Source organism: Abramis brama (genome assembly GCF_963993115.1).
Source record: "Abramis brama genome assembly, chromosome: 15".
NCBI lineage: Eukaryota > Metazoa > Chordata > Actinopteri > Cypriniformes > Leuciscidae > Abramis > Abramis brama.
The window spans coordinates 19779726-19804546 of NC_139977.1; the positions used below are offsets into that span (position 1 = coordinate 19779726).

At 39.1% G+C, this 24821-nt stretch overlaps 1 protein-coding gene across 2 annotated transcripts in view; it reads left to right on the forward strand.

Moving 5' to 3' along the window:
- The window catches only part of zbtb16a (zinc finger and BTB domain containing 16a), a 110274-nt gene that overhangs the window by 62811 nt on the left and 22642 nt on the right, over positions 1-24821 (forward strand). For both annotated transcript variants that reach the window (XM_084136858.1, XM_084136857.1), the window contains exon 4: positions 7597-7683. In XM_084136858.1, the coding sequence (XP_083992984.1) occupies positions 7597-7683 (87 nt within the window). The remainder of the gene's footprint in view (positions 1-7596; positions 7684-24821) is intronic.

Below are 24821 nucleotides of genomic sequence, written 5' to 3' on the forward strand. Positions count from 1 at the left end.
TTATGATGTAACGAGTACATCAGGATTTATGGGAAGTGTTCCCGGTTCCTGTATACATGATGTAATAACAATTTACGATAAGGTTTGATGAATTAGTTAATGCAATAGATGTTATGAACTGAAAATAAACAAATTTTACATCATTAATCTAGATAATTATAATATTTTATAATATTATAGTAAATAGTATAATATAGTAATATAGTAAATAATTTTATTATAGTAATTGAAAATATAAATATAACATTTTTCTTTGTTTAATGGTTATAGTATTTGTTGGTTAAATATACAATGAGAAATGTTAATGTATTATGCACTACCGTTTTAAAAGTTTGCAGTGAGTTTTTTTATAGAAATTCATACTTTTATTCAGCAAGGATGCAACAAATTAATCAAAAAGGACAATAAAGATGTGTAATGTTACAAATGATTACCATTTCAAAATATAGCTGCAAGCAGCAATTATCGGGGCCAAGCGCAAGAAGATGATAAGACATGCCAACATGGCTGTGAGTGTCAGACCAACTGCAGCAAGGAGCAACTTGAAATGCATAACTTTTTGTCGACATGGTCTGAAGATGATCTGGTTACATTTTCGTGAAAATCGGAGCAACCGTCTAGGACGTATTCGGAAAAAGTAGGTTTTTCAAAAAATTAAAAATGACGTATAGGGTGCAAACGAATTGTCTTGAGCCAAGGAATCGGAGGAAACAAGATTTTTGTTTCTAGCCTTTATGGTTCAAAAGTTATTAGCATAAACATGAGTGAAGCTTTGGACAGTTGGTGGCGCTAGAGGGATTGAGTTGGAGACTCCAAATTTGCTCTGGTGACTTTTCAGACTGTCCTCTATCAGTGTGCCAAATTTCATAACTTTCCCGCAAGCGGTTCTATGGGCTGCCATAGACTGCCATACGGAAGAAGAATAAGAACGCTAACAATTTCAAGAGGTGCCTACGCACTTTCAGTGCTTGGCCCCTAATAAATGCTGTTCTTTTGGACTTTCTATTCATCAAAGAATCCTTAGTTATCACAGTTTCCACATGAAAAAGGTATTAAAATGGAAAACAGTTATTTTAAATTTTATTTTTTTAACTATATTACAGTTTTTATTGTATTTTTTTATCAAATAAGTGCAGCCTTGGTGACCTTGGAGACACTTCTTTCAAAAACACTAAAAAATATTACCGACCCCAAACGTTTAAACGGTAGTGTAATGTGGAATTAACATCAAACTAGATTAATCGGTACTATAAAATTGTTCTTCATTATTAGCTCATGATACCAAATGCATTAAAAGGTTAGTTCACCCAAAAATGAAATTTCTTTCATTAATTACTCGCCCACATTTCGTTCCAAACCCGCAAGACCTTCGTTCATCTTCCGAACACAAATTAATATATTTTTGATGAAATCCAAGGGGCCTTATTTTAAAGATCTAAGCACATAGTCTAAAGCGTACGGCACAAGTTAACTTAGGGCGTGTCCGAATCCACTTTTGCTAGTTTAACGACGGGAAAAATGGTCGTCGCCAGGCGCATGGTCTAAAAGGGTTGTCCCTATTCTCATAATGAGTAATGGGTGTGTTTTGGGATTTACGTGCGTTAAACCAATCAGAGTCTCCCATTCCCTTTAAATGCCAGTTGCGGTAAAAGGTAAAAGTGTGCAAGCAGATCATCTATGGGACAAGCCGGATTCCACCTTATCTTTATGTACACAATAATAATCTTTTACATTGTAATGCTTTTATTTTAAATATGTGGCATGTTTGTGTGCTGCTGTGCATCCTTGTGTGTTTAATAAGCAGAGTGTACGCGTGTTGTGGACCCGACTATAGGCACACATTACTAATGCGCTCATTAAATAACAAAAAAACAATTGCCCCATTGACTTTAGACCAGGTTTCAGTTGGCCAATGGTGCAGTCTATTTCTGTTGCCTCAAAATAGCAACGCGCCAACAATGCGCCAGAACAATGGGCGCAAATGCATTTGCTATTTAAACAACGTGGTGCAGGGCGTGAAAGTTATAACTGCGTCGGACTGAAACTAGCGAAAAACACTTGCGTTGCACTTGGCACTGCATTGCGCCGGGTGTAAGATGGGGCCCAAGAGCTCTTTTTGATCCCGCATAGTCTGCAACGTTATTACCACTTTCAAGTCCAGAAAGGTAGTAAAGACATTAAAATAGTCCATGTGACTACAGTGGTTCAACTTTAATGTTATGAAGTGACGGGAATACTTTTTGTGTGCTAAAAAAAACAACAGAAATAGCGACTTTATTCAATAACAATTTCTTATCGTCCATGTCGGTCTCTGATGCTGTTCACTTGGTAAACACAGTGCAGCACTTCCGGGTTCTACGGTTGAACCACTGTAGTCACGTGGATTATTTTATGTCTTTACTACCTTTCTGGGCCTTGAAAGTGGTAATAATGTTGCAATCTATGGGGTCAGAAAGCTCTTGGATTTCATCAAAAATATCTTAATTTGTGTTGCGAAGATGAACGAATTGCATACGGGTTTGGAACGGCATGAGGGTGAGTAATTAATGACAGAAATGTCATTTTTGGGCGAACTAACCCTTTAACTAATGTTAACGAATTAAACCTTATTTTTAAAGTGTTTCCAAAGTAATTAATAACCAGGCTTGGACTTGACTCCATATTATGTACTGTATACTTGCCAACATCACCTTGTATATGTGCTGGCATCAATGCAGTTGGCAGCAATTCTGAGAATCCCACCTCAGTTTTGGTGGCAGCTTACAGTAAATAGAGGCAAATCATGGTGAGATGCTAGAGGCTCCACTCATTTCCTGCCACTTCACACCAGGCTAACCCTACAGGTTCCTCCCCAGCCCAGCTCCTGTTTCCTCCACTTCTAAAAGCCCTTTGTCCTCTAACTATACCATTGGGAAAGCTGCCCAGAGTCATAATTTAAGGGACCATGGCCTGAAGAAAAAAAAAATAGAGGCGAGAAAGGAAGAGGAAAACACGTGGAACCTTTCACCTTTTGTTGCAGTGGAAGGGTTAGCCTGCTGCACACCGGGGGTCATACACAGACATTATCCTGTTGCTGATATTTGTTTTGTTTCTGCATGTGGATTGGACGGCATGTGTTCAAGAGTCCCACACACTGCATAGGCATCCGTCTGCATGTTACTAATAGGTCTCCAGCTTGTATGTGTATGTGCATCTTTGTGAACTGAAATGCCCTGAGTTTATCTGGGGCTAGACAGCTGAAATGACTGTGTTGTGCATTGAGAAAGAGAAAAGAGCTGGACTGAGTGTGACCTGCCGGCCAGATAAATTGGTCTACTGGCAAAATGGATTAAGAGCTTTAATGCAGGCTAAAAAACAAGTGAATGAATGTGAAACACTGTGCTCATTTTGAGCAGATAAATTTAGAAGCGTCTTTGATGTGAAAGTGTGTCACAAGTCAAGTCAATATTTGTCTGCTTTGGTCTGTCCCGAGACGTCCTCTGTCTGCGCACCAGACCGTGAAGCTATCAGAAGAAGCCTAGATATCCTCAGTGTTTATCTCCTTTGCTATTCTTTCTGTTCTCTGTGAAGGCTATATAAATATTAACCAGCTGACTTCTCTTCATTTTCTGAGCGTAATCTACTGTATAGTATCTGGAAATTAAATCTGTGCTGCTCTATTTCTCGAGCTGTGTGTCTGTGTAAACGGTTACAGAAAAAAAGGGAAAATCTAGATCTGTTAGTGAAAATCAGTGCATCTATATGTAATTTCGTCAGATATCGTCACGTGAGATGACCCTAGTTAATCACATTTTAAAGTGTCTTTTGTTTGCAAATAACAAGACATCAAAGCTTTGGTCCAATCACAATGACTTATGAATGGTTATTTTTAATGATTCAATTTAAACAATTCATTAAACATACTTCCAATGAAGTTAGTGGTTTGAATCAGACTCATTTGCTCTGTGAATCGTTCAGAGCCTTTACTGAGTTATCAACGGACTCCTTTACTGAACTGTGAACCATTTTTCAATTATGTCTGATTGAAAATGAACAGAGCCATTACTGTTATGTGTACAATTAGATTTGTCAGACTGAACATAAGACTAAACATAACATAAAACATCAAATTCATCAAATTTGTTACAATAAAATAACAAATAAAATTTGCAATAAAATATTAGACTTTGTTCATCAGTTTAAAAAAAAATGTATACACTAGTACTTGTCTCCTGCAATGCTTTTACAAATACCAGCTGTTCTAACAATGTTTTTTGTTGTGTGTGTGTGTGTGTGTGTGTGTGTGTGTGTGTGTGTGTGTGTGTGTGTGTGTGTGTGTGTGTGTGTGCATATACGTACAAGTGTACATGTAGCCTAAACACTCAATCCCTGCAATAGATTTTGATAAACAACAGCGCTTCTGAACAACCATCCATATCAAGTGATTCTGTACTTTGGCAACTAAAAAAGTCAGTTGGCCCCGAAATGCTTAATTTTAAGAGCCAGTGGCTCACCTGACAACGCTATACAAATATACTCATCCATGCGTCTACGCCGGCATGCTTGCGTGAACGTGTGCATTTTTAAAAGGGGAATCTGGCAGTCTCCCAGCATTTTTGTCTTGGTTGATAAAAAAAAAATTGCTCTGCCTGCGGTACACATCTAGTCGTGAGGGAACACACAGTTCCTGGCTGTCCTTTCCAATTGGCAGTCTCCGTACTGTTCTGTGACTGATAAGAGGACAGTGTAAATAAAACTGTACAGCACAGCTCGTTACCGCTAAAGGAAAGGGAGAGCACACTGTCTGTACTCATTGTTCTGACGGCACTGTTTTTCCTTTTTATATGGATTTTTTTAGCTCTTTTTTTACGGAGTGTGCTGTCTTATATAACGCATTTGTGTAGGCTCACCGAACAGCAAGGGTATTTTTTTTTTTTTGTTTGTGCTGTATTTGTCTACTCATGTTCCTGCTTCCAAGCGACAAGGGGGGGGGCGTCTGATCAGAGTGTGTGATGAGAATCCACCTTTATAGCATTAGACAATGTGCTTGTTCACAGGTCTTTCCATTACAGCTGTGCTCTAGTATCACTCTCTTCAGGGACTCATCAACAAAGGCAGCACGGCCCCACTGCTGGGTAATCTGAAGCTGGATGTTTGCCGCAGCTCCCGTAAAAAAGGCTCCGGTTGCACTCGCTTCATTTTATTCATGTGCATGACCGATGCAAACAAGACTGATCGACACGGCGTTCACTCCTCGGAAACAGTGAATCCCAGTTTCAGTTGTGCAATACGTTCAGAGAAGGGAAGTGAAAAAGGAACGGGGCCCTTGGCACGTGGCACCTCTCCTCCACTTGTTGGGAGCCACGGTTGTGTAAGGACCCATTATGTCAGGTTCGGCATCGCTGTGGCAACTTCAAGAGAAGGAGGGAGGAAGTGGGAGTTGCTAGAGAGTGATTTCTCTTTCTTTTTTTTTTTTGTTGTTGTTTCTTTTTTGCTGGAGAGGCAGTTATTTCTAGCTCTTCCTCTCTCTTTTTGGCTTTGGTGGGAAGGGGTTTAAAAGTGGGGTATGATTGCTGCCAAATTTGAGGAAGGTGTTTTTTCTTAACACATTTTTTCTCCTTTTTTTTCTTTCTGTCATGCTTAACAAGAAAGTCGCTATTGAAGGGAGAGGCTAGAATTTATCACTTTAATTCCATGACTTTTGCCGGGCCTGGAAGCAGGCTCCTGCTGGGTGGCTGGTTGTTGTCACCCCCTGTGAGATAATGACCTGCTTCAATAAGCTGTCGTTTATGTTGTGGGGTGGGTTGTAGGGTCTGGCTTCTCCCTCTCTGCCACTTAAGGTGGTGATCAATGTCCCGCTGGTCCTCTATCTCAAGCTACTTTAGTTATTGGACCTTCCTGCTTCGTGGCCAAATGTCAATCTGTCTGTCTGGTGTTCTGTCTGTCTGTCTGGTGTTCTGTCTGTGTCTGTTCTGTCTGTATTTTCTCTGTCTGTCTGGCGTTCTGTCTGTCTAGCATTCTGGTGTTCTGTCTGTCTGGCTGTCTGTCTGTCTGACGTACGTTTGGTCTGTCTGATGTGCGTTCGGTCTGTCTTGCATTCTGTCTGTGTCTGTCGTATTGTCTGTCAGTTGCTCTGTCTGTCTGGCTTTCTGGCTTTCTGTCTGTCTGTCTGTCTGTTGTTCTGTCTGGCTTTATGTCTGTCTGGCTTTCTGTCTGTCTGTCTGTCTGTTGTTCTGTCTGTCTGGCTTTCTGGCTTTCTGTCTGTCTGGCTTTCTGTCTGTCTGTTCTGTCTGGCTTTATGTCTGTCTGTTCTGTCTGGCTTTCTGTTCTGTCTGTCTGTCTGTCTGGCTGGCTTTCTGTCTGGCTTTCTGTCTGTCTTTCTGTCTGTCTGTCTGGCTTTCTTTCTGTCTGTCTGGTCTGTCTGGCTTTCTGTTCTGTCTGTCTGTCTGGCTGGCTTTCTGTCTGGCTTTCTGTCTGTCTTTCTGTCTGTCTGTGTCTGTCTGTCTGGCTTTCTTTCTGTCTGTCTGGTTTTCTGTCTGTCTAGTGTTCTATCTGTCATTATGAATTTCAGTTGATTTTAATTCTACTTCCTTACATTCAAATTGCAATTCTGCATCCTTTTTGCTACTTGAATTCTAATTGAATTCAAAATTAAACTTATATTGTCTCTAAACATTCAATTGACTCAACACTTATTGCAGAAGGCAAGATACAGTATTCCATGGTTGATGCGTTAAATTGAGTTTGAATACTCTAAAGTAACGGGTTCTGAGGTTTTTCTTTCACAGTTCCACTATATGTGCAACATTAGTGGCATGATGTGACCACAGGTACTGTAATAGTGGTGATTGATTTCTTTAGCCATTTAAGAGGAACTTGTTTGTGCCACATGTAAAAGTTTATTGCTGAGTGGCATCATCTGCTAGAGGGAAAAAAAATAACTTTCCTACTGACTGAGAGTACAGTACATTTTGTAACTTTACAGTGGTTGCGAAATGGACTTTGGCTAGCTTTTTTTATCAGAGCTATGACTTCCTGTTGTGCCTGTGAAGGTGGTAAGACACAACAACGAGAGCTGACAGCTCTGTTAAAAATTTCAAAAACTCCCATTTGATTGAGCAGATAAACTGTGTAAATGGCAATGCAATACAGTGTTTCAGCTTAATTCTGATTTATAGATCAGATGGTATATTAACATCCTGTCGTCTCGCAGTTCCTCTTCGAGTCCTGTTGCAACATCAGATCTTGCTATGCAGATGTCAAATGCATGGCTTCTTGTTTTTATTTTCTATTTTGAATTGTTTGACAACGTTTGTGTGATTTTTGCTGAAAGAGTGCCTTGAATGCTAAATCCCTGTTATGATGCATTGCTTAAAATGCACAGTGCACACAAAATCAGCGTCTGGCATATGTATCCTCCAAAACACATTGTAAACACTGTGTTTTTGCCAGCAAGTTTTATTGAAGCGAATCCAGCAGACTTCTAACTCACAGGCACTGAATCATTTCAACTATTCCTGGGGTTCAAATAAGAGCTATGACACCATGCAGCACTTGAGGACCCCCAGAAGGATGTAGATTGAATAACTTATGCGTTTGTTTTTTTCTTTATTGTAGCTGGTGAGAAAGCCATCGTCTGTGACCAGTGTGGAGCTCAGTTCCAGAAGGAAGATGCTCTAGAGGCCCACCGGCAGATCCACACAGGTGCAACACAAACACCAATCCACACTGCACACATCAAACACACTCAAACGTGCGCTCTGCTACTGTATGTGGAAGTTTATCTTTGAGGGCTCACATCCTTTGAAAGACATTTGCATTTAATTAGAGAAATAAAATAAATTATTACGGTGCCTAAATTTCTAGCTTTTCTATCCTAAATGCATGCCTCAGATTTGTGTGAAAAAGGACGCGGCAACTGGCCACTTGGTGGTGCTATAACAGGAAAAAAAAATGTCAAAATGGCTCTAACCACTTCACCGTTCTTCCGATTGACTTGAAAATCGTCTTGCGGTGTCTTTGTCCGTGGTTCCATGACAGCCTATGCGGACACTGACGTATCTAAAAAAAAAAAACATGTCCGCCATCGGCCAATGAAGTTCGAGCAGCTATCAGACGAGGTTAACGGAGGGCGATCGGAACCAAACTCGCTGGGCCCGTTTGACTCACGGCCCTGGAGGCCTGTGAGAAATTCGAAAGAAATCGGCCACCAGGGGGCACCTTTGCGTTTTTCACGTGTGTAAAGGGTTGCGTATCGCACGATTTTTCGCACTTGCCCACGACATTCGTATTGCATGGTAGAACTCCTCATTCTTAGCTACTTTGCTTCTAGGACCGCCGCTGTCCGTCAAATCGTTCGTTAAATATTGGAGATTATTTCAAAAACCTACTTTGGCGAACTAGTCCTAGGTTTTTGGCTCAACCTCGCTAAAACCACGACAGCACAATTCTCGGGACTCTCTAGGTCTATAGTTATCAAAAAAATGTTGAACAAGCCAAAAACACTACATTTCCATGATAAATAACCTGAAAGTGCAAAAAGCTGTCTTTTTCCTCTCTGATGTACATGTTAAAATGCTTGATAAAGTTTTTGTTACCAGCAGCTCAAACATCAAGTGCTGAGACCCTATAGTTTTGTTTTGTTTTTAGGCCTTTATTAGGCCCTTTTTATCAGGGGTTCAAGCACGCAGCGCTGAAACCCTATTGTTATTGTTCATTTTTCCAAGGATCAGCATTCTCCCCTAAAAGTGATCGGGCAGACCAAACCTTAAGTCGTAGAGACTCACACCGCCTACAACGTCACCAAGGCCCACCCCGATCGGCCTGACGGGGGCGCTAAAGCAGTCAAAAGTACGAAATGGCTCATAACACCTAAACCGTTAGGCGCAGGCTCAAGTGTCTTATGTCGTTGGAATCCTTCGCTCAAGACAGACAAAATGTATGCCTCGGATATGCTCGTCCTTCGGCGACAATTTTGAGTAATTTTGGATTTTGTGAAAAACCTACTTTTGCGCACTAGTCCTCGGCTTTTGGCCTGATCGGAACCAAACCAGTGCAGCAAGATTCTCTGGAGTCTGATTGTCAATAATTATCAAGAAAATTTTAAATTTCACTGCACGGTCGCTAGGGGGTGCCAAAATGTTCTATATGTTAGCGGCCATATTTACAAAAATGTAACTCATGAATGGAACTAGATATTTTCACCAAACGCGGGACACGTGTATGAGCTCAATCTGAGGTCACTGGAAAAAAATTGTGACGATTGGCCACTTGGTGGCGCCAAAAAATATAAAAATGTCTATAACCACCCAACCATTAGCCCAAATGACTTGAAAATTGGCATGCGCCGTCTTTGTACAAGGTGCCACAATAGTCTATGAGGACATTGGCGTATCTCAAAAAGCATGGCTGCCAATGAAATTTGAGTAGCTATCAGACAAGGTTACCGGAGGCTGATCTGAACGAAACTCAGTGAGCATGTTCGACTCATGGCTCGAGAGAATTAAGAATTTTTCAGAAATTTTTTCAGAATCAAGAATTTTTCAGAAAAAAAAAGATTTTTTCAGCCCCTAGTTGGCGCTAACTAGTTTTATGCCTCTGTAATCACGTTGTTTTTCACACATACACATTGCTCCATTGACAAAATAACAGCTGAAAAGTAATATATTAGTCAAACTAATAGCTTTCTTTTGTGAAGCAGGTGATGTATTATTAGTTTTATTCATTATAGTAAAACTGTGATTCTACAACATAAGAGCCAGCAGTTTTGTTGCAAACAAAAAAAAAAGAAAGATTTAACAAACAGTTTGTGCACAAAAAGTTATCATCTATGGCATCACTTAGACTCACACAGACATCAAGAAGCAGCATATAGATCTCAGCAATGGTGATAAAAGTATTTGTGCTACAATGCATGATGGGAGTCTGGGTGAGTACCTGTGCTGGTACCCAGCATGCACTGCGACATGAAACTTTTAATGTCACCATCGATGAGATTCATATGCTGATTCTTGATCTCTGTGTGAGTGAGCATAATAATACCACAGAGGTTTTTAAATCTGATTGTCACAACAATGGATCTTATAGTATCACATTTCTACTATAATTAATAATACAAAACTAATAATAGATCACCTGTTTAAATAGTGATTAGGCTCTGGATAAGTTCAGTGAATCAAGTCACTAAATTGTGAATTTTATCATCAAAACACAACCATCAACACCTGATTATAATTTTTTTTGGCTTTTGTGCCACAAGAAGTGTGTTTTATAAACACACAGTTACAGCAGCCAGAGAAAAACTTGTATTATAAATTCAAGGGTCAAGAGCCCAACTAAAGCAAACACTGATCGCCATCATGTTAACTTTAATGAAACAATAAATCATCAACATATAAACCTCTGTTGATTCTCAATAACAACTTCTGTAGACGCGTGACAGAAATAAAGTCAAACTGGATAGTAATAAGTGTTGCTGGTAATGCTGTTTGTGGAGTTGTTTAATCCTCCTCTGCTGAGATCTTGAGAGATATAATGTCCTCTTGTATCTTCAGTTGATTTCATCTAAGGCTGTGGATGAAGTCAGTTGTAGTTTCTGTGTTTCTCTTTTGTCATTTCTCGTTCCTTTAATGATTTGCTTCTTAGCAGCAGATGTTCTTCACTAATGCTCAATCATCACTTAATGAATCACTTTAATAACTTAATTTCTTGACTGCAATGTATATCTTCTTTTAGTGACCTCAACTGAAATAACTTCAGAGTTCTCATAACTATTGGTTTCTAAAAAAAATGTAATGAATTAAGGTAATCGGTGTCCTCAATGTTATGAGTTAGCTTAAGTTATTGGATTTGACTTTGTGTGTGATATTGTGAGCTAGCAGTAACTGCAAGCACTCGGAGTTCATTTAAAGTTTGTGATTTCAGTGGTTTTACTCGGTATAGTGAAGTTTCAGCTATATAAAGTATTTGAATGCAATGAAGTTTGTGTATTAAGAAATTTCCTTGTTTTAGTGGACTCAGTTAAATAAGTTCAGAGTACTCATAACTATTGTTTTTTTATCAAATTAATTGAATTGAGGTAATCGGTATCCTCAAATGTTTTGAGTTAGCTGAACTTGTTGGGTTTTACAGTGTGTGGCTAATCGCTACACCTGTATAATGTAAATATTCTTTATTCATATGAAAATCACACACAAACCATCAACCATCTGACTCGTGTGTTTATTAGCTTATTTCAAGTGTAGAAATGTTTCTTTGGTTCGTTCTTCACAGAGCACAGGGCAAGGAAATTTACTGGACAGCGTCATGCAAAGGGCAGGATTATGGTTATGTTGACTCACGTTCAATGATTGACAGCTGTAGAGATCAAATGAACATTCGACGAGTCATAAATTGATGCAAATTAGGAAGAGGAGAGACGGAGCTCGCTCTGAACGCTCTTTCAGCTCTTCAGATCGCATAATTCAGTAGGAAATAAATAAAAAATGGGTATTCTATATTTTGCAAACGTGGTAATCAGTATTTCTCAAAATATGAGAAAAAATATGAGTGCCCTAATGGACGCTGTCTGCATGTATGTGAACACAAATAAACCGCAGTAGACATGAGTGAATTCATATGAGTGTTGATATTCTATTTCAAATATCATACATTACAGATTGATTATTTTGCAATCCTGACATAAATTAAGGAATGAATGTCAATGCAACCTAGTTTTATCATAAACAGAGGTCAAATATTAAAGCTGGAGTCTTTAATCTTTCTAATGATTAATGACTCAAGTTTGTCCAAATCAAAATGCAGTGAATGTTTAACAATCTGGGGCCATCTGCAATCTTTGCCTATAAAGGGGTTAAATATCTATATCTAAAACACAAAACCACCACACAATAGCAGAGGATAGCACTCATTGGCTCTGCTCAGTTTTGCATTTGAAATCATTTTTAAACTTTATAAAATCATTAAAATAACATTATAAATGACTTTGTCAAATGTTAGGCTACCTCTTCAATTGTTCATTTATGCATCATATTTTGCAATATCATATTATGATTGCAATGACACCTGAAAATTATATTTTAAATGGATGGCCTGAAATAAGCATTTATTTAACTATCGTTTATTTCAAATATCTATATCTACAACAAATTGTGTGTGTGTTAGCATGTTTAATGGAGTTAACATGGAAAATGTGCCGTGCTTTAGTGGAGACAAACTGACACTTTTAAAACAGATACATTTAAATGAAAGCAAACTAATGAGTGATCCTCTGCTGGTTATAATAGTTTTATTTTTAATAACTACTACTTACTACATTAACTACTTACTATTGTGTTTCTATAATTCATATTTAGAAATTATAAAATCACTATTATGACATTTACAATCATATTTTATCAAAATCCATCACTTCATATCTATTGAAACATTAGTTTTGACAATTGTGCTACATTATGAGTAATGTGAAACCTGAAAATGGTGTTTTACATCATATATTTCAAATACCTGTATCTAAAATAAAATGTGTGCATGTGTATGTAAGCATGCTTAGTCTATATTAAGTATTATTGTTTAAGCCTTTCATTCTTTTGTGAATGTGTTTTAGCATATTCTCCATTATGGATATGTTATGGTGTCAGGCTGTCAGCCCTATACATTTCAGGTTGACCTAGACCTTAACAGCATAGTTGGCATGAAGGTCTTAAAAAGCTTGAACCCTGTTAATTGCTGCTTGCAGCTATATTTACAAATGTAATTACATAAATGAATTACAGCTGTAATTACATGCTGGTATTTTTAAAATATAAGTACAATGTAAAAACATGTACACAATAAGTCCATTGTATCAAATTATCAATTTCAATGCAAATACATGGTACTTAAAGCCACTTAATATAAAGTGGGACTTTTTTTTTTTTTTTTAAGATTTAGCTCTCTTTTGGCAAATGTTTTGTCCCCAAACATTTGCCAAGCATGCACAAGCAATTTAATACAGAATGTCAGATTGTAAACCATTTGCGTTCTAGGACAAAAAGTTAGCTGTGTGTGTTTACTTGCAGAACATGGTAAACAATCAGCAACCTTGGTTATTTATAAACGGATAAAGCTTTGAGTCTCGATCATGTGTTTGAAGAGGTGTCCAACTACTTCTTGGGATATGCGTTGACAGATAGGTGAAAGGCAAGCCACCAACTACGGTGTAAAGCTGGCGCAACCAACCCCAGCAATTACGCACATAAATACCTGCTTGTCATTCTATTCATACAAATGATTAATTATGGGAAACAGGGCAGTCGTGGTCAGGCTTGGTTAAATCTTTGTTTACTAGGTGCCTTCAAAACAATGTTGTGGCATGGAAGGAAGACCTCTCCGGTTTCCTCCTCTGCTTACATTCTTGGTGGCAACCTGAGTGAGGTATGCGCTGGTGCAGCTGACCCTGATATGATAACCTCTTCTGGGTTGCTGGACACAAGAGCTGTGCTGATGCATGTGGCCCTCAGTACACTGCCATGCTATGACTCCTCACTTTCCAGACAGCCCTCGCTATCTGCCCTTGGGAGAATGTTCTAGCACAAACATGTCTAGCACTCCACAGCATAACAGTCTGGCTTGCTTAGATCAATTTGAGTATAGAAAGCACCATTAATGCATTACATTACACCCATGAGGCCTTGAACCACCTTTAGGAATTAGCTACTTGAGACAAGTACAGTTAATAATACAGCTTGTCGACTTAAGCTTTCATACATAAATGGACATACTGTACATAAGCAAAGGTTTTATGGCTGCCAGAATGCCACAAGTTTAAAATTCACCCTTTTAATCACTGATATAATAGTCATTTTAAACCCAGTTGATTGTGGCTACAATATTTGACTTCCGCAAACACTCTCTATATATATGAACAAAGTTGAAGTTTATTACATTAAATTACATTAAAGTTTATTAAGTAAATTACTGTAGCTAAGTTTCCATCCACGTGTCAATCGAATTATCTGAAGTTCGGTAAAAAAACTCATGCGAATAAAGCTGGTGAAAGTGTGTTTCCATCCAACGGCTTTAAAGCGAATAAAAACCTGTGCGTACTGACGTCACATGCTGTTTTGCGATCAAATTGGTATATCGAATTGATTTGAGACATTTTAAGGTGTTTCCATTCATTTTCGCACTGAATCGCACATCATTCAAGCAAACATTTGCGAACAAAGTTTTGCTAGACAAAATGGATTTATACAAATAACGTTTCCATCAGTGTTTATCGCATAAGCCGTATATCGATCAAGATAAAATCCGATGAGACCGAACGTATTTCATTTGAGTCGATATTCATGAAATTCAATCGAATTTTACTGTTTCCATAAGGCATTTTTCATTTGATATCACTTAATTCGGATAAAAACGTGTGGATGGAAACATAGCTATTGTTACAAAAGATTTCTACAGCATCTCAAATTATTTTGAACTTTCTGTTCATCAAAGATTCCTGAAAAAAAAAATCGATCACAGTCTCCACAAAAATTATAATCAGCACAAATGTTTTCAACATTGATAATAATAAGAAATGTTTCTTGCACATCAAATCAGCATTTTAGAACTAAATACTGGAGTATTGGCTGCTGATTTAGCTTTATCATCACAGAAATAACATTAAAAAAAAATACTAAAGTAGTAATATTACAAACTAAATCTGTTCAACAAATAGTTCAGATTTTTCATTTAGGAAATAATTTAAATCTGAAATCTAGTTAAAATAATAAAGGCAGGTTTTCAACACATTGAATCAGTCAGTCATCAATGTTTTGAATTATTTCATGGACAAGAATGAAACTTACTTAAACTTTGTCTTTTTTTTTTATTATTATTAAAAAAAAATGGTTATTGTTAGTGCACTATTAGTATTTCAGCGTTCAGATTAGTCTAAAGAGTAAACTTAATTGGCAAATGAATGCGCATTGAAATCATCGATATTCACGGATTCACAGAATCATTGTGAATTTATCACGAATATCCAATATACCGAGCCCAGCTCGGTCCTGGTCTCAGAGCTGGTTGGGTCCACTTTGTGTTATTTGACAGACATGCGTAAAAGGCTTGCCGTGCCCTCACTGACCGCGCCTCCCGAGAGCCTTGACCAATATGGGGGCCATTGTAAATAGGGGTTAAACAGGGCTAACGATCAGAGAAAGGAATACCAGTGGAAAAGCCTGGCTAAATATAGATTTGGAGTCTGGAGTTAAAAAAAAATGGGCAGTGAAACTTGTCTTCCTGCCAGGGACCTGAACAGCAGTGAGGCCAGCCTCCCCTGTGGCTACCAGGCTTATATTTTAAATGTGCTATAACGCATGGCTAGTTTGATACGCTGGCTTTTTTTCCCACAGTCCCTCAATATGCTCACCCATATGCTTCATTTTCACAGCCTAGATAGACTTGAAGTGGGTTATTGGGAGATTTTATGTCATTTGCTTCATGTTTTTTTTTCTCCTCCTGAAAACGTCACCGCAGACGTCCACGTTTTGCTACACTCCGAGGGTGGCGTAAGGGCCACAACAGAAAATGTTTATATTTCACCTTATCTCCTACTTTTAGCCAGATCTGAGTGACAAAACCTCGAAACGAAGCCAATTCTGATTTTGCTCTGCCGTCCACTTATGCTTATGTTATGCTTACAGTGTTACTTAACAGGCCAAAAACCGCATCTCTGTCCCCACACCATCCCTGGTGGATGTGTAACTCGCAGTTGTGCCCTCTTTATAAATAGTTAACGGCTGTTGGCGTGGTAGTGTTTACGATGGACAAAGTTTTCTTGTCGTTGTAAACATCCAGGTCTCGGTTTTCAAGTTGGCAGCTTGTCTGGCAAAAGGCTGAAGTGCAGGGAGCAGCGGTCATTTCCTGTAACGCTATCAGGAGCAAAGCCCATGAAGTCGACCTGCATGCATGAATGACGAAAGAAAAGCCATTCATGGAAAATCAGATGCCGCAATGATTGAATAACACGCCAATAACAAAACGGCAACAAAATTAGGCACGATGGAATGATCCCTGACTGATAGGATATTGAATTTGTTTAAATTTGCCTATTAAAGAGAGAAACAGTTTTTTATATACTCAGATTATTTTTATATACTTTTATTCAGCAAGGGTGCATCGAATTGATCAACAGTGACAGTAAAGACATTTTATAAAGTTACAAACGATTTCTATTTCAAATAAAAGCTGTTCTTTTGAACTTAAATTCATCAAATAATCCTGAGAAAATGTATCACGGTTTCCACAAAAATATTAAGCACCACAACTGTTTTCCACATTAATAAGAAATGTTAGAATATCAGAATGATTTTTAAAGAATAATTTGACACTGAAGGCTTCAGTAATGGCTGCTGAAAATCAGCTTAGCCGTCACAAGATTAAATTACATTATTATAATGGAAAATGGTTAAATTGTAGTAATATTTCACAATATTACTGTTTTTACTCTATTTTGATCAATTAAATGCAGCCGTGATGATCATGAGACTTGCCACACAAATACACATTTTTAATGTATGCGAGTGTGTTTGTGTATGTGTGTATAAAAGTCATTGTTGCCAAGTATGTTCAAACATTTTACTTGAGTACTAAAATATCTAAAATGTAGTTAAAATCTTAGTTAAAAGACCTTTTGTTTAGGCTACTTGTTTGAGTTATAGATGGTCTGCACGATTCCTGCCTCATTCCAGACTAACACCGCCACTTCAATGGATCCCTTTGTAGGCCCGTCTCATTTCTGTTGATGTCAGAGAAATCAGCTGCTGTGATATGTTGATTGGAAGAAAAAGGGGCCCTTGTATACAGCCTGTAGTATTTTAGACTGATAAATCGTGTTTGTTTCGCCTAATTATTGACATGATCTATTTATTTACCATTTAATGGTCCTCTGTGAAGCAAGAACATAGATTGGATAGCATTTGAGTCAACTGAAAAATGGCTCGTAATACATGTATACCTGAACTTTACAGTGTGGCTCTTTGAATGACTCGGATCTGTGTTGATAGCATTCCTTGGCGAGGTGTTTGCCGCCTGTGACGTCAGGGGCTTTTAGACAGTTGGAGAGGTTGGTTAAGGCGCATAAATGGTCGCTCGTGTTTGGTGCCAGGACTCTGAGAGAAAAACAACATCATGTGCTGTTGTTGACGCACAACCCCAGTGCTACTGGAGTCTCAGTTCTGACCTACTTTAAAGGGCAGCCCAATTTGAAGAGACTTCAACTCCACAATCACTTATCTCAAGGGACTGCAATGAAAAATTCACTCATAAATACTGCCGAAGGGGTCTTTGTGTGTTTTTGTGCATTTTAAATAAGGGGTATTGACTTTTACAGAGTGTGAAACGGCATGTCTCTTTTCAATCTGAAGCACTGATATGATATCTAGCCGAGAGATGTGCTTTACCACACACAGCAGTGCTTTATTTGCTGTGACAGTTTGGATGGAAGATTTGAGATGAGGAGGGGGGGAGTGAGTTCCAGCGTTTCTGAAACTCAGAATTGTGTTTTGACAAAACTATTATCAGGAAACTGACCATGAAGCTCCTGGGTCTTCTCAATCAGATCTCTATCAATGAATCGGTTAGGCTTCCAGGACTTTCCAGCTCAGCGATCCACCTCAAAACATCACATCCATTATTAGTGTACTATTCACAGAAGCTGTTATAGACGGTGGTGTAGTTGTCACCTTCTTTGAACTGGCCGAGCAGCTGACTACATGTAAATCCACATATAATAGCAACGGCTCCCCCTTCCCTCTTGATTTCCTCTGGTCCTTTTTAAGTCTTGTGTTACAGGGAAAATATGCAAACCATTTTGGAGGGAGAACGGTGGATTTGCTCGGTGGGAACACGGCGTGACTCCAGTGAACCAGGCCACAGAGTAAACACTTTCTTCTCTGAAGCCAGAAATAGTTTTGACAGAGCGAGAGAAAGGAATAGAGCAACACGGCTGTGTTTTGGCACAGTGAGAAAGAGAAAAGAGCGCTTTTTCGGGTTCCCTCGCCCCCCTCCAACACTTTCTCTCCCACATCTGAAAATATCCCTGAATAATATGCCCAAAGGATTCCACTTCTCAACCCCTCCACAAGCTTGTCACTCTCACAAATGGGGTCGGTGCCACCGGTAAACACAGGTCACACCATACCCCTCTATTAACTCAATCACACCGCTACTAGTAGAACGGCTGTTAGGCATTTAGTTAATTGTGACGTAATTAACCTGTCAGTGTGCATTAAAGTTGCACAAGCCAATTCATATGAATGTGGGCTGGTTTGGGCGTCCTGTTCAATTTCCACAAAGGCTATTTTGTATGCTCTGGGGCTCCAGAAGTGACCAGAAGCATTATGACCATGAGGGGATGTGTGCCTTTGAGGGTTTTCTTCATCTGGTTGTTGAAACCACATATGTCAATTTTACTTCTCCCAAAATGTTCAAAAATAAAAGTGTTGAGTGTGTTATAGGCTATATGACATTTTATAGCCAGATATGACAACACTACTGCAACACGCATCACTACAGATGAATATCAGAGTATCTCTTCAGCAAGCCAACGTGAAAACAGCCGCAAATTAAACTGAAAGTAAGTCGCTAACGCTTAAAACACAATCTTCATTAATAATAGTGAGACTAAATATTCTTACCAGTGAGTGAATAAAATGCAGCTCATATCTGTTGCTTTCGTTGACGTGCATATTTGCATGTAGTGTGGGAGTTGAAGATCAGATTTATATTAGTTCTGTGGAGACACATTTATGTGGCCAAGTGTAAATGGAACCATTCTAACAAATCAGATCTATCTGACCAGTTAAAAAGCAGATGTGACCAGGTGTAAACAGGTCCTAAAACTGTATATAAATATACAGGTGCATGATGCCTCTGAAAGTCACATTCAGGACAAGGCATTTACAAGAAATACTCTCAAGATGATTGCTTTGATCCAAAAGTGTTTTTCAGTGTTATTTTTTTGTACAGGACAGTGAGCCCTTGCCTGTGTTGTGGTAGTGTTTGTAGGTGAAGGCTGATGGGTTTGGATCGCTCTGAGACAGCATGGCATCAGAAATGGTGTCCATGTGCCGGTCAGCTGCAGCTGATTAAATGACTATTAGCTGTGCCAGACTCTATCCCCATATCTCATTCTACATCCATTACTGAGCAAGCTGTCCCACTCTCAAGCGGAGGACCCATCTGTCCGAGCCCCACTGACCGCCTGCACCCAGCTTGGTTTACTGTAGGCCTTCATTATCCTCATTGCAGTTTGGCCGTAACTTGCTATTATTTGCATTCTAGTCGTGCCTGAATGGTGTGCAAACAAACTTAATTTCCCATCTTTTTTTAGTGACAGCATGAGAATGATCAGATACATTAAGCCCCTTAAGCATTAAGCATTTTTCAAGTTTTTGTTGGATTAGTACAAAATGCATTAATTTTATTTGAACTTAAATCACTTTGTAATTGAGATTTCCTCATGAGTAGCAGCTTCCCATGAACACATGATGTCCTCATAACTGTTTTCCCTTTCCTGTGATATGAAATCTGTCAGCACTACCCTTTGTGTTTAGAGCTCACATGGTGAATAACAGGTGACACGGAGCAGACTTTTAAACCCAAAAATCATTTGACCACCATGTCAATTTAGCTTTTAAAGCTCTATTCAGAGGGCTGTAAGATTTAAACGAAAAGACTGAAAATGATTATCTGAATGTGTTATTTGTGGGATTTTGCCGTTCCAGCAGAGGCAGCGGCTTAGACCCTGTTTGACGCTTAAATCCTTTGAAGTGGTGTGTGTGTCCTTACGCCAGGTCTATTGAACACAAGCTTTTTATTTTTTTACCCTCCTTTCCCAAAATACAGAGGGCACAAGTGCTTGGACTCTGTATCAGTGACCAAATTAAATCAAGCGCAGAGCGGCCTGGCCTCTCTCCCTTTTTTTTCACAACTAATTTTTTTCCCTAGATAGGATCTAAATGAGTTTTCCAGTGGGTGAGATGCTCAGTTGGCTGATAGATACCATGTGCAGACGTGCAGCCAACACCCAGAAGTAATCATCTGTTGGCAAGAATGTTTAGCCATTAGGTGAAGTATAAATTCCCACAATGAGCTCCACTTTTATCAACTGACTGAGTCGGCCTGAGCGATCTGCTTGGGAACATAGGCCGGTGGCCCTTCTGTGAGGACCCACCGCAGTCAACGGGCGGCACTGAGGGTCACCGTTCCAGCTTAGTAGGTACAGTGGGGGGGAAACAGGGATTTGTAGCATCTCTGCATGACGGCCGCAGCGTGCATTGTTTCTCAGTGGAGATTTGACAGAAAATAGTGATGTCTAAATCCGTCTGGCATGGCGTTGGGGAAAAGAATCTCGACTAGAGAGAGGCTTTGATGCGCATTGTGAGGAGAGACAGCAGCACATGTCCAAAGGAAAATAAAAGTTTTGTGGAGAGATTACGGACTCCTGTAGGCCCGATGATTCACGTGCTGTAAAAGAAGCCAGCAGGAATCTCCCGATCTTGTCCGCCAAACTCACCCGAGATGGGACGCCCCTGCCCACTACAATGAGACTCATCCTGTGTTGAACAAGCATTACCCGCCTCTGTTCTGAATGCATTGTATCTCAGTGCTAATAACCATTGGTAATTAAATGCTGAGGGCGAGGTAGGATATAAAAAGGAGGTGAAAACAGTGATGTACAGGAATATTCAGCTATGATTAAAGAAAAAGAAAAAAAAACGTACACACAGCCCCTTTGTGATTGAGTGTCCCATCTTGAAGTATCCCTGTAATGGATTAACCCCCATCCCACGAGTGGCCTGAATAGACAAGGATTCACTGGAGACGCAACAGAGCTACTCCACAATGGGCCAGTCTTCTTTTGTTCCTTCAGCTTTTCGAGTAAATCCCCCCCCCCCCCCCCCCCCCAACCCTGTAATTAGATTTGAGCTGTTTGCAGACATCCCAAAAGTGATCTGTACAAAGCATAAAAAAGTGTAACCTTTAATTTACAGTGCAAATACTTTTCCATTAGCAATGGGGGATTTGGTGGGGTTTGTTCCCCTGAATGGAGAGAGGGAGTGAATGGAGGTGGAAGACACTCTTCTGTTACTTAATTGTGAACTCTGAGATTAGTGTGAACACTTCCAACCTTTCACCCCAAACAAAGGAAGCGATCAGGTCTTGTTGCCTAGTGACACGGTCGTCACACTGGTACAATTTAACCAGTGAGCTGGTTCTCGCTACCTGCGCCTGTGTAATTGATGGAGCAGCGAGTGAATGATTCATAACAGCTTTTGCTCTTCGTCTTCATTGCTGGACCTCAAATGCCTCGTTATACAAATACCTTCATATTCTTGGCTGGAGTATTGACCTTCATATCTGCAGTTATGACCATAAAAAATATATTTTTTTCTTTTTCTATAGATTAAAAAGATCTATTCCTCTACATGATGGTACTTGTTTTAGATTTTGAATGGCATATAAATCCATAAACTCATTAACATAACAAAAAAAAAAGTGATGGCATATGATTCATTTTTATTTTCATTGGTTTGTAATCTGTATTAGCCAGAAATAACTGAGGTTATGCTATGTGGTTTCTAGTGTGTTTTCGGTGATTGCTAGGTGAATGCTTGCTTGCTACCCAGCCCACCCACAATCTGATATTTTGGTTCCTAGATATGGTCTTTTATTTATTTTACATGTTAAATTGGCAGCCACATGAAAATCATTTGTATGATTGCTTATATTAAGGTATCAGTTATGTCTGTAGCACACATGATCAAGGTTACGAACCCAGGGCTTAAATTTCAACACGGGATTGCTGGTATTGGGCATAATGTTGAATGTAGGTTGAGTAATTTAATCCACACAGATTATCTGATCAAATCAGTAATTTGAAAACTTTCTGTGAGATGCAATTTCACAAACAGCGTGAGTGATTCAGCAGTACATTGTCTTCTCTCTCTCTCTCTCTCTCTCTCTCTCTCTCTCTCTCTCTCTCTCTCTCTCTCTCTCAAATGCGCAAATGGCTTCATATCACCACACCACGTCTGCCTTACAAGCGAGCTGCACGCTGCGATACAAGATTTTGCTTGCGTTTCAGGAAAGTTGACTGAATTGTCACTTGCCAAATCGGGCCAGTGTTGCATCATCACTAAAGTTTATCATTTGCATGTCTATGTAAGTCTTGCCAATTTAAACATGCTAGCAATTTTAATCCATTCAGTATATGCTTCCACTCAAAGCAATCAAAAATGAAGCCACCTCTTGTGGCTTATTGCGCTTAAATGGTCAAATACACCGAAAATGATCTCAAATTCCCCATCTTGGTGAGTATCCTCATAAAGACTGTTGGTTACGTCTTAAGTGACCATAAACCGTTGAAAAAGAAAACACGTGTAACAATATAGTGGATCCGTGCATACAGTCGTTTTTACACCTGGCTCGTTTGGAGCATTTGTTTTGGAACCTGGTGCGTTTTCTCCCTTAGTTCGGTTTGTTTAGGCATATATGAACACTGCAATCGCACTCAGATCCACACCAAAACAATCGCTCCGAGATCGCCTGAACGAGGCGGTATCATAATTCATAACGGGATATGTGTTATATAAAAAGCAGCTTGATTGTCTGATTCTGTGAGTTTTTATGATTGAGAATCAAAGAGCGACTCTTCATCTTAAAATGTTGTAATTGCTCTTCTCCATGCATTGCAAGAATGCTGTCCAGACGAAGCCTTGAATCCAGCTCTAACTGCATTATAAATTAACTTTGACCAATAAGAGGATAGTTTTAGTCACATGTGACTTGCATAAGCACTTTTTGGTGCACTTTTAAATGTGAGAGCGAACCGAACCTAGAAGAAATTGCAACATTGTAACCAATTAAGTCCGAACAAGTTTCGGAACAAAGAAAGCGATCTACAGGTCTGAAAACTTCGTGACAGCAGCCTAATATTTCTACTGTTGTCTGTGTCATTAATGTTGATCAAACAACAAAAGAAAAAAAGAGAAAATCACTCGCTGCACTTGACTGAATAACTTTTGCAACTTTAATTATAAGGATTAATATGTTTAATTTAATTTATACATTGACGACTATCCAGTATTATTTTACATTTGAATAAAACACTGTTTAATTTGTATTTTATTTTATTTTATTATTTTATTTCATTTTTATTCTATTTATTCTAATTTTTTTATTACTGGCTGTTTACTGTTTTTTTTGTTTTTTTTGTAAATTCAATTCCCTGTGGTGTTTGTAAGCTATTGCACAACAAAATTACCCCATTGTACAAACACAAATAAGCAAACATTTAGGTGAAAATATAATTGTTCTTGTTTTTTAAAGAATGTCTTAAAATGCCCAGTATAAATATCCCCCCATAAGGGTGTGACCTAAGGAGGAAAGTCCCCCCATTTTTCAAAATGAAATTCAGGCCCTAAGATCCTACTGTATAATAAAAAGTTTCTCAAAACCCCTAACCCAATTATGAGCAATAAATATATGTAAGTTCTTCACAATCAGTTTTCTCCTGTTTCCACGGTCCTCCTCTACCGCCTGTTCCCCTAACGGAGTGGTGGAAGGTGGGAGCCATTACGCCATGGAGGCTTGCCCTTATCAGTTAATAGCAGGTTTCCAGAGACTAGGATTGTTTTGATAGATGACACCTGGTCACTCACTCACAAGTCACACAAAGCAGAAGAAATGAAATGCTAGGCTAGATAAGATATCAGTGAAAATACTCAACCATTGATTGCTCAGTCATAAAGGTTGGGTTCACGGCGGTCCGAGTTAATCTTTCCTCCTGTTCTAAAGACACAGAACCCAGAGCAGCATTGAGTTCAGATGCAGGTGTGAGTGCCTCAGTTTGGTGCGTTCGTGTTGAAAATGAATGGTATTGTCCTTTATCCGCATCTGTGGTGGGAAAAAAAATTTCTTCATTCATTTTTTTGGTGTCCTGCTGATATAATAAGATGTTTGGATGTTTCTGTTTACTTGGGAGGTTTTTTTACACACACACCCACAAAGAGAAGAATAAAGGAATGCCGTTAGGGTCTTTCATCCCCCCCGTCGCCCTGTAGGAGTGGGTGTCTGTTTACAGTCCGGCTCAGAGGGTTGGCTGTGCGGCCCGGTGCTGACCACAGTCCCAGAATGTGATTGATTATGTGGGGTTTATGCCATTGAGAACCTTTCAACGGCTCCAGGGGTCATGGGGTCGTCTCATCTGCAAATCTGCTTCCTTTTGTACAGTGAGACACAAAAAAAAACCTTTTCTTTACCCTGGGAAAATGGGGGATGGGAATGTCAATTAAACAACTCTGTCTCTTTCCACTTATGGCTTTTTTTTTTAAACAGACTCAGTCTGAAAATTCACATGGCAATTTTCTTTAAAGCACTTGTTGAAGAAATTTTGGCTGTGTAAGAGGAATGGTGACGTTAAAAGCATTATAATAGATACCTTCAGATAAGTGTGCTTATATTTACAGAGCTGGCAGCAACAGGAAGCTAGATTAGAAAATCATGCTCTAATATGTAAAGGATCTTACTGTGCAATTTAATTTTTGAATGTATTTTGATCTTGTTTAACTAATTCCTAATCAGTGACAGATTTCACAGTTTAAGGAGACCTTTTGTCAGATTTTTGCAATCAATTTCTATTATCCTAAATCTAGGTTGCATTACACCCAACTATAAATCTTGATAAATAGAGAGTGAGTATGCAGTTAGTCAGAGCTTCAGGACAGCGTAATTTAGAAAATGTGCCAGTCCTTGGCTTTTAGGCTCAGGTCTTTGTGGTCATACGCCCTGGATTACACTTTAACCCCAGGGAA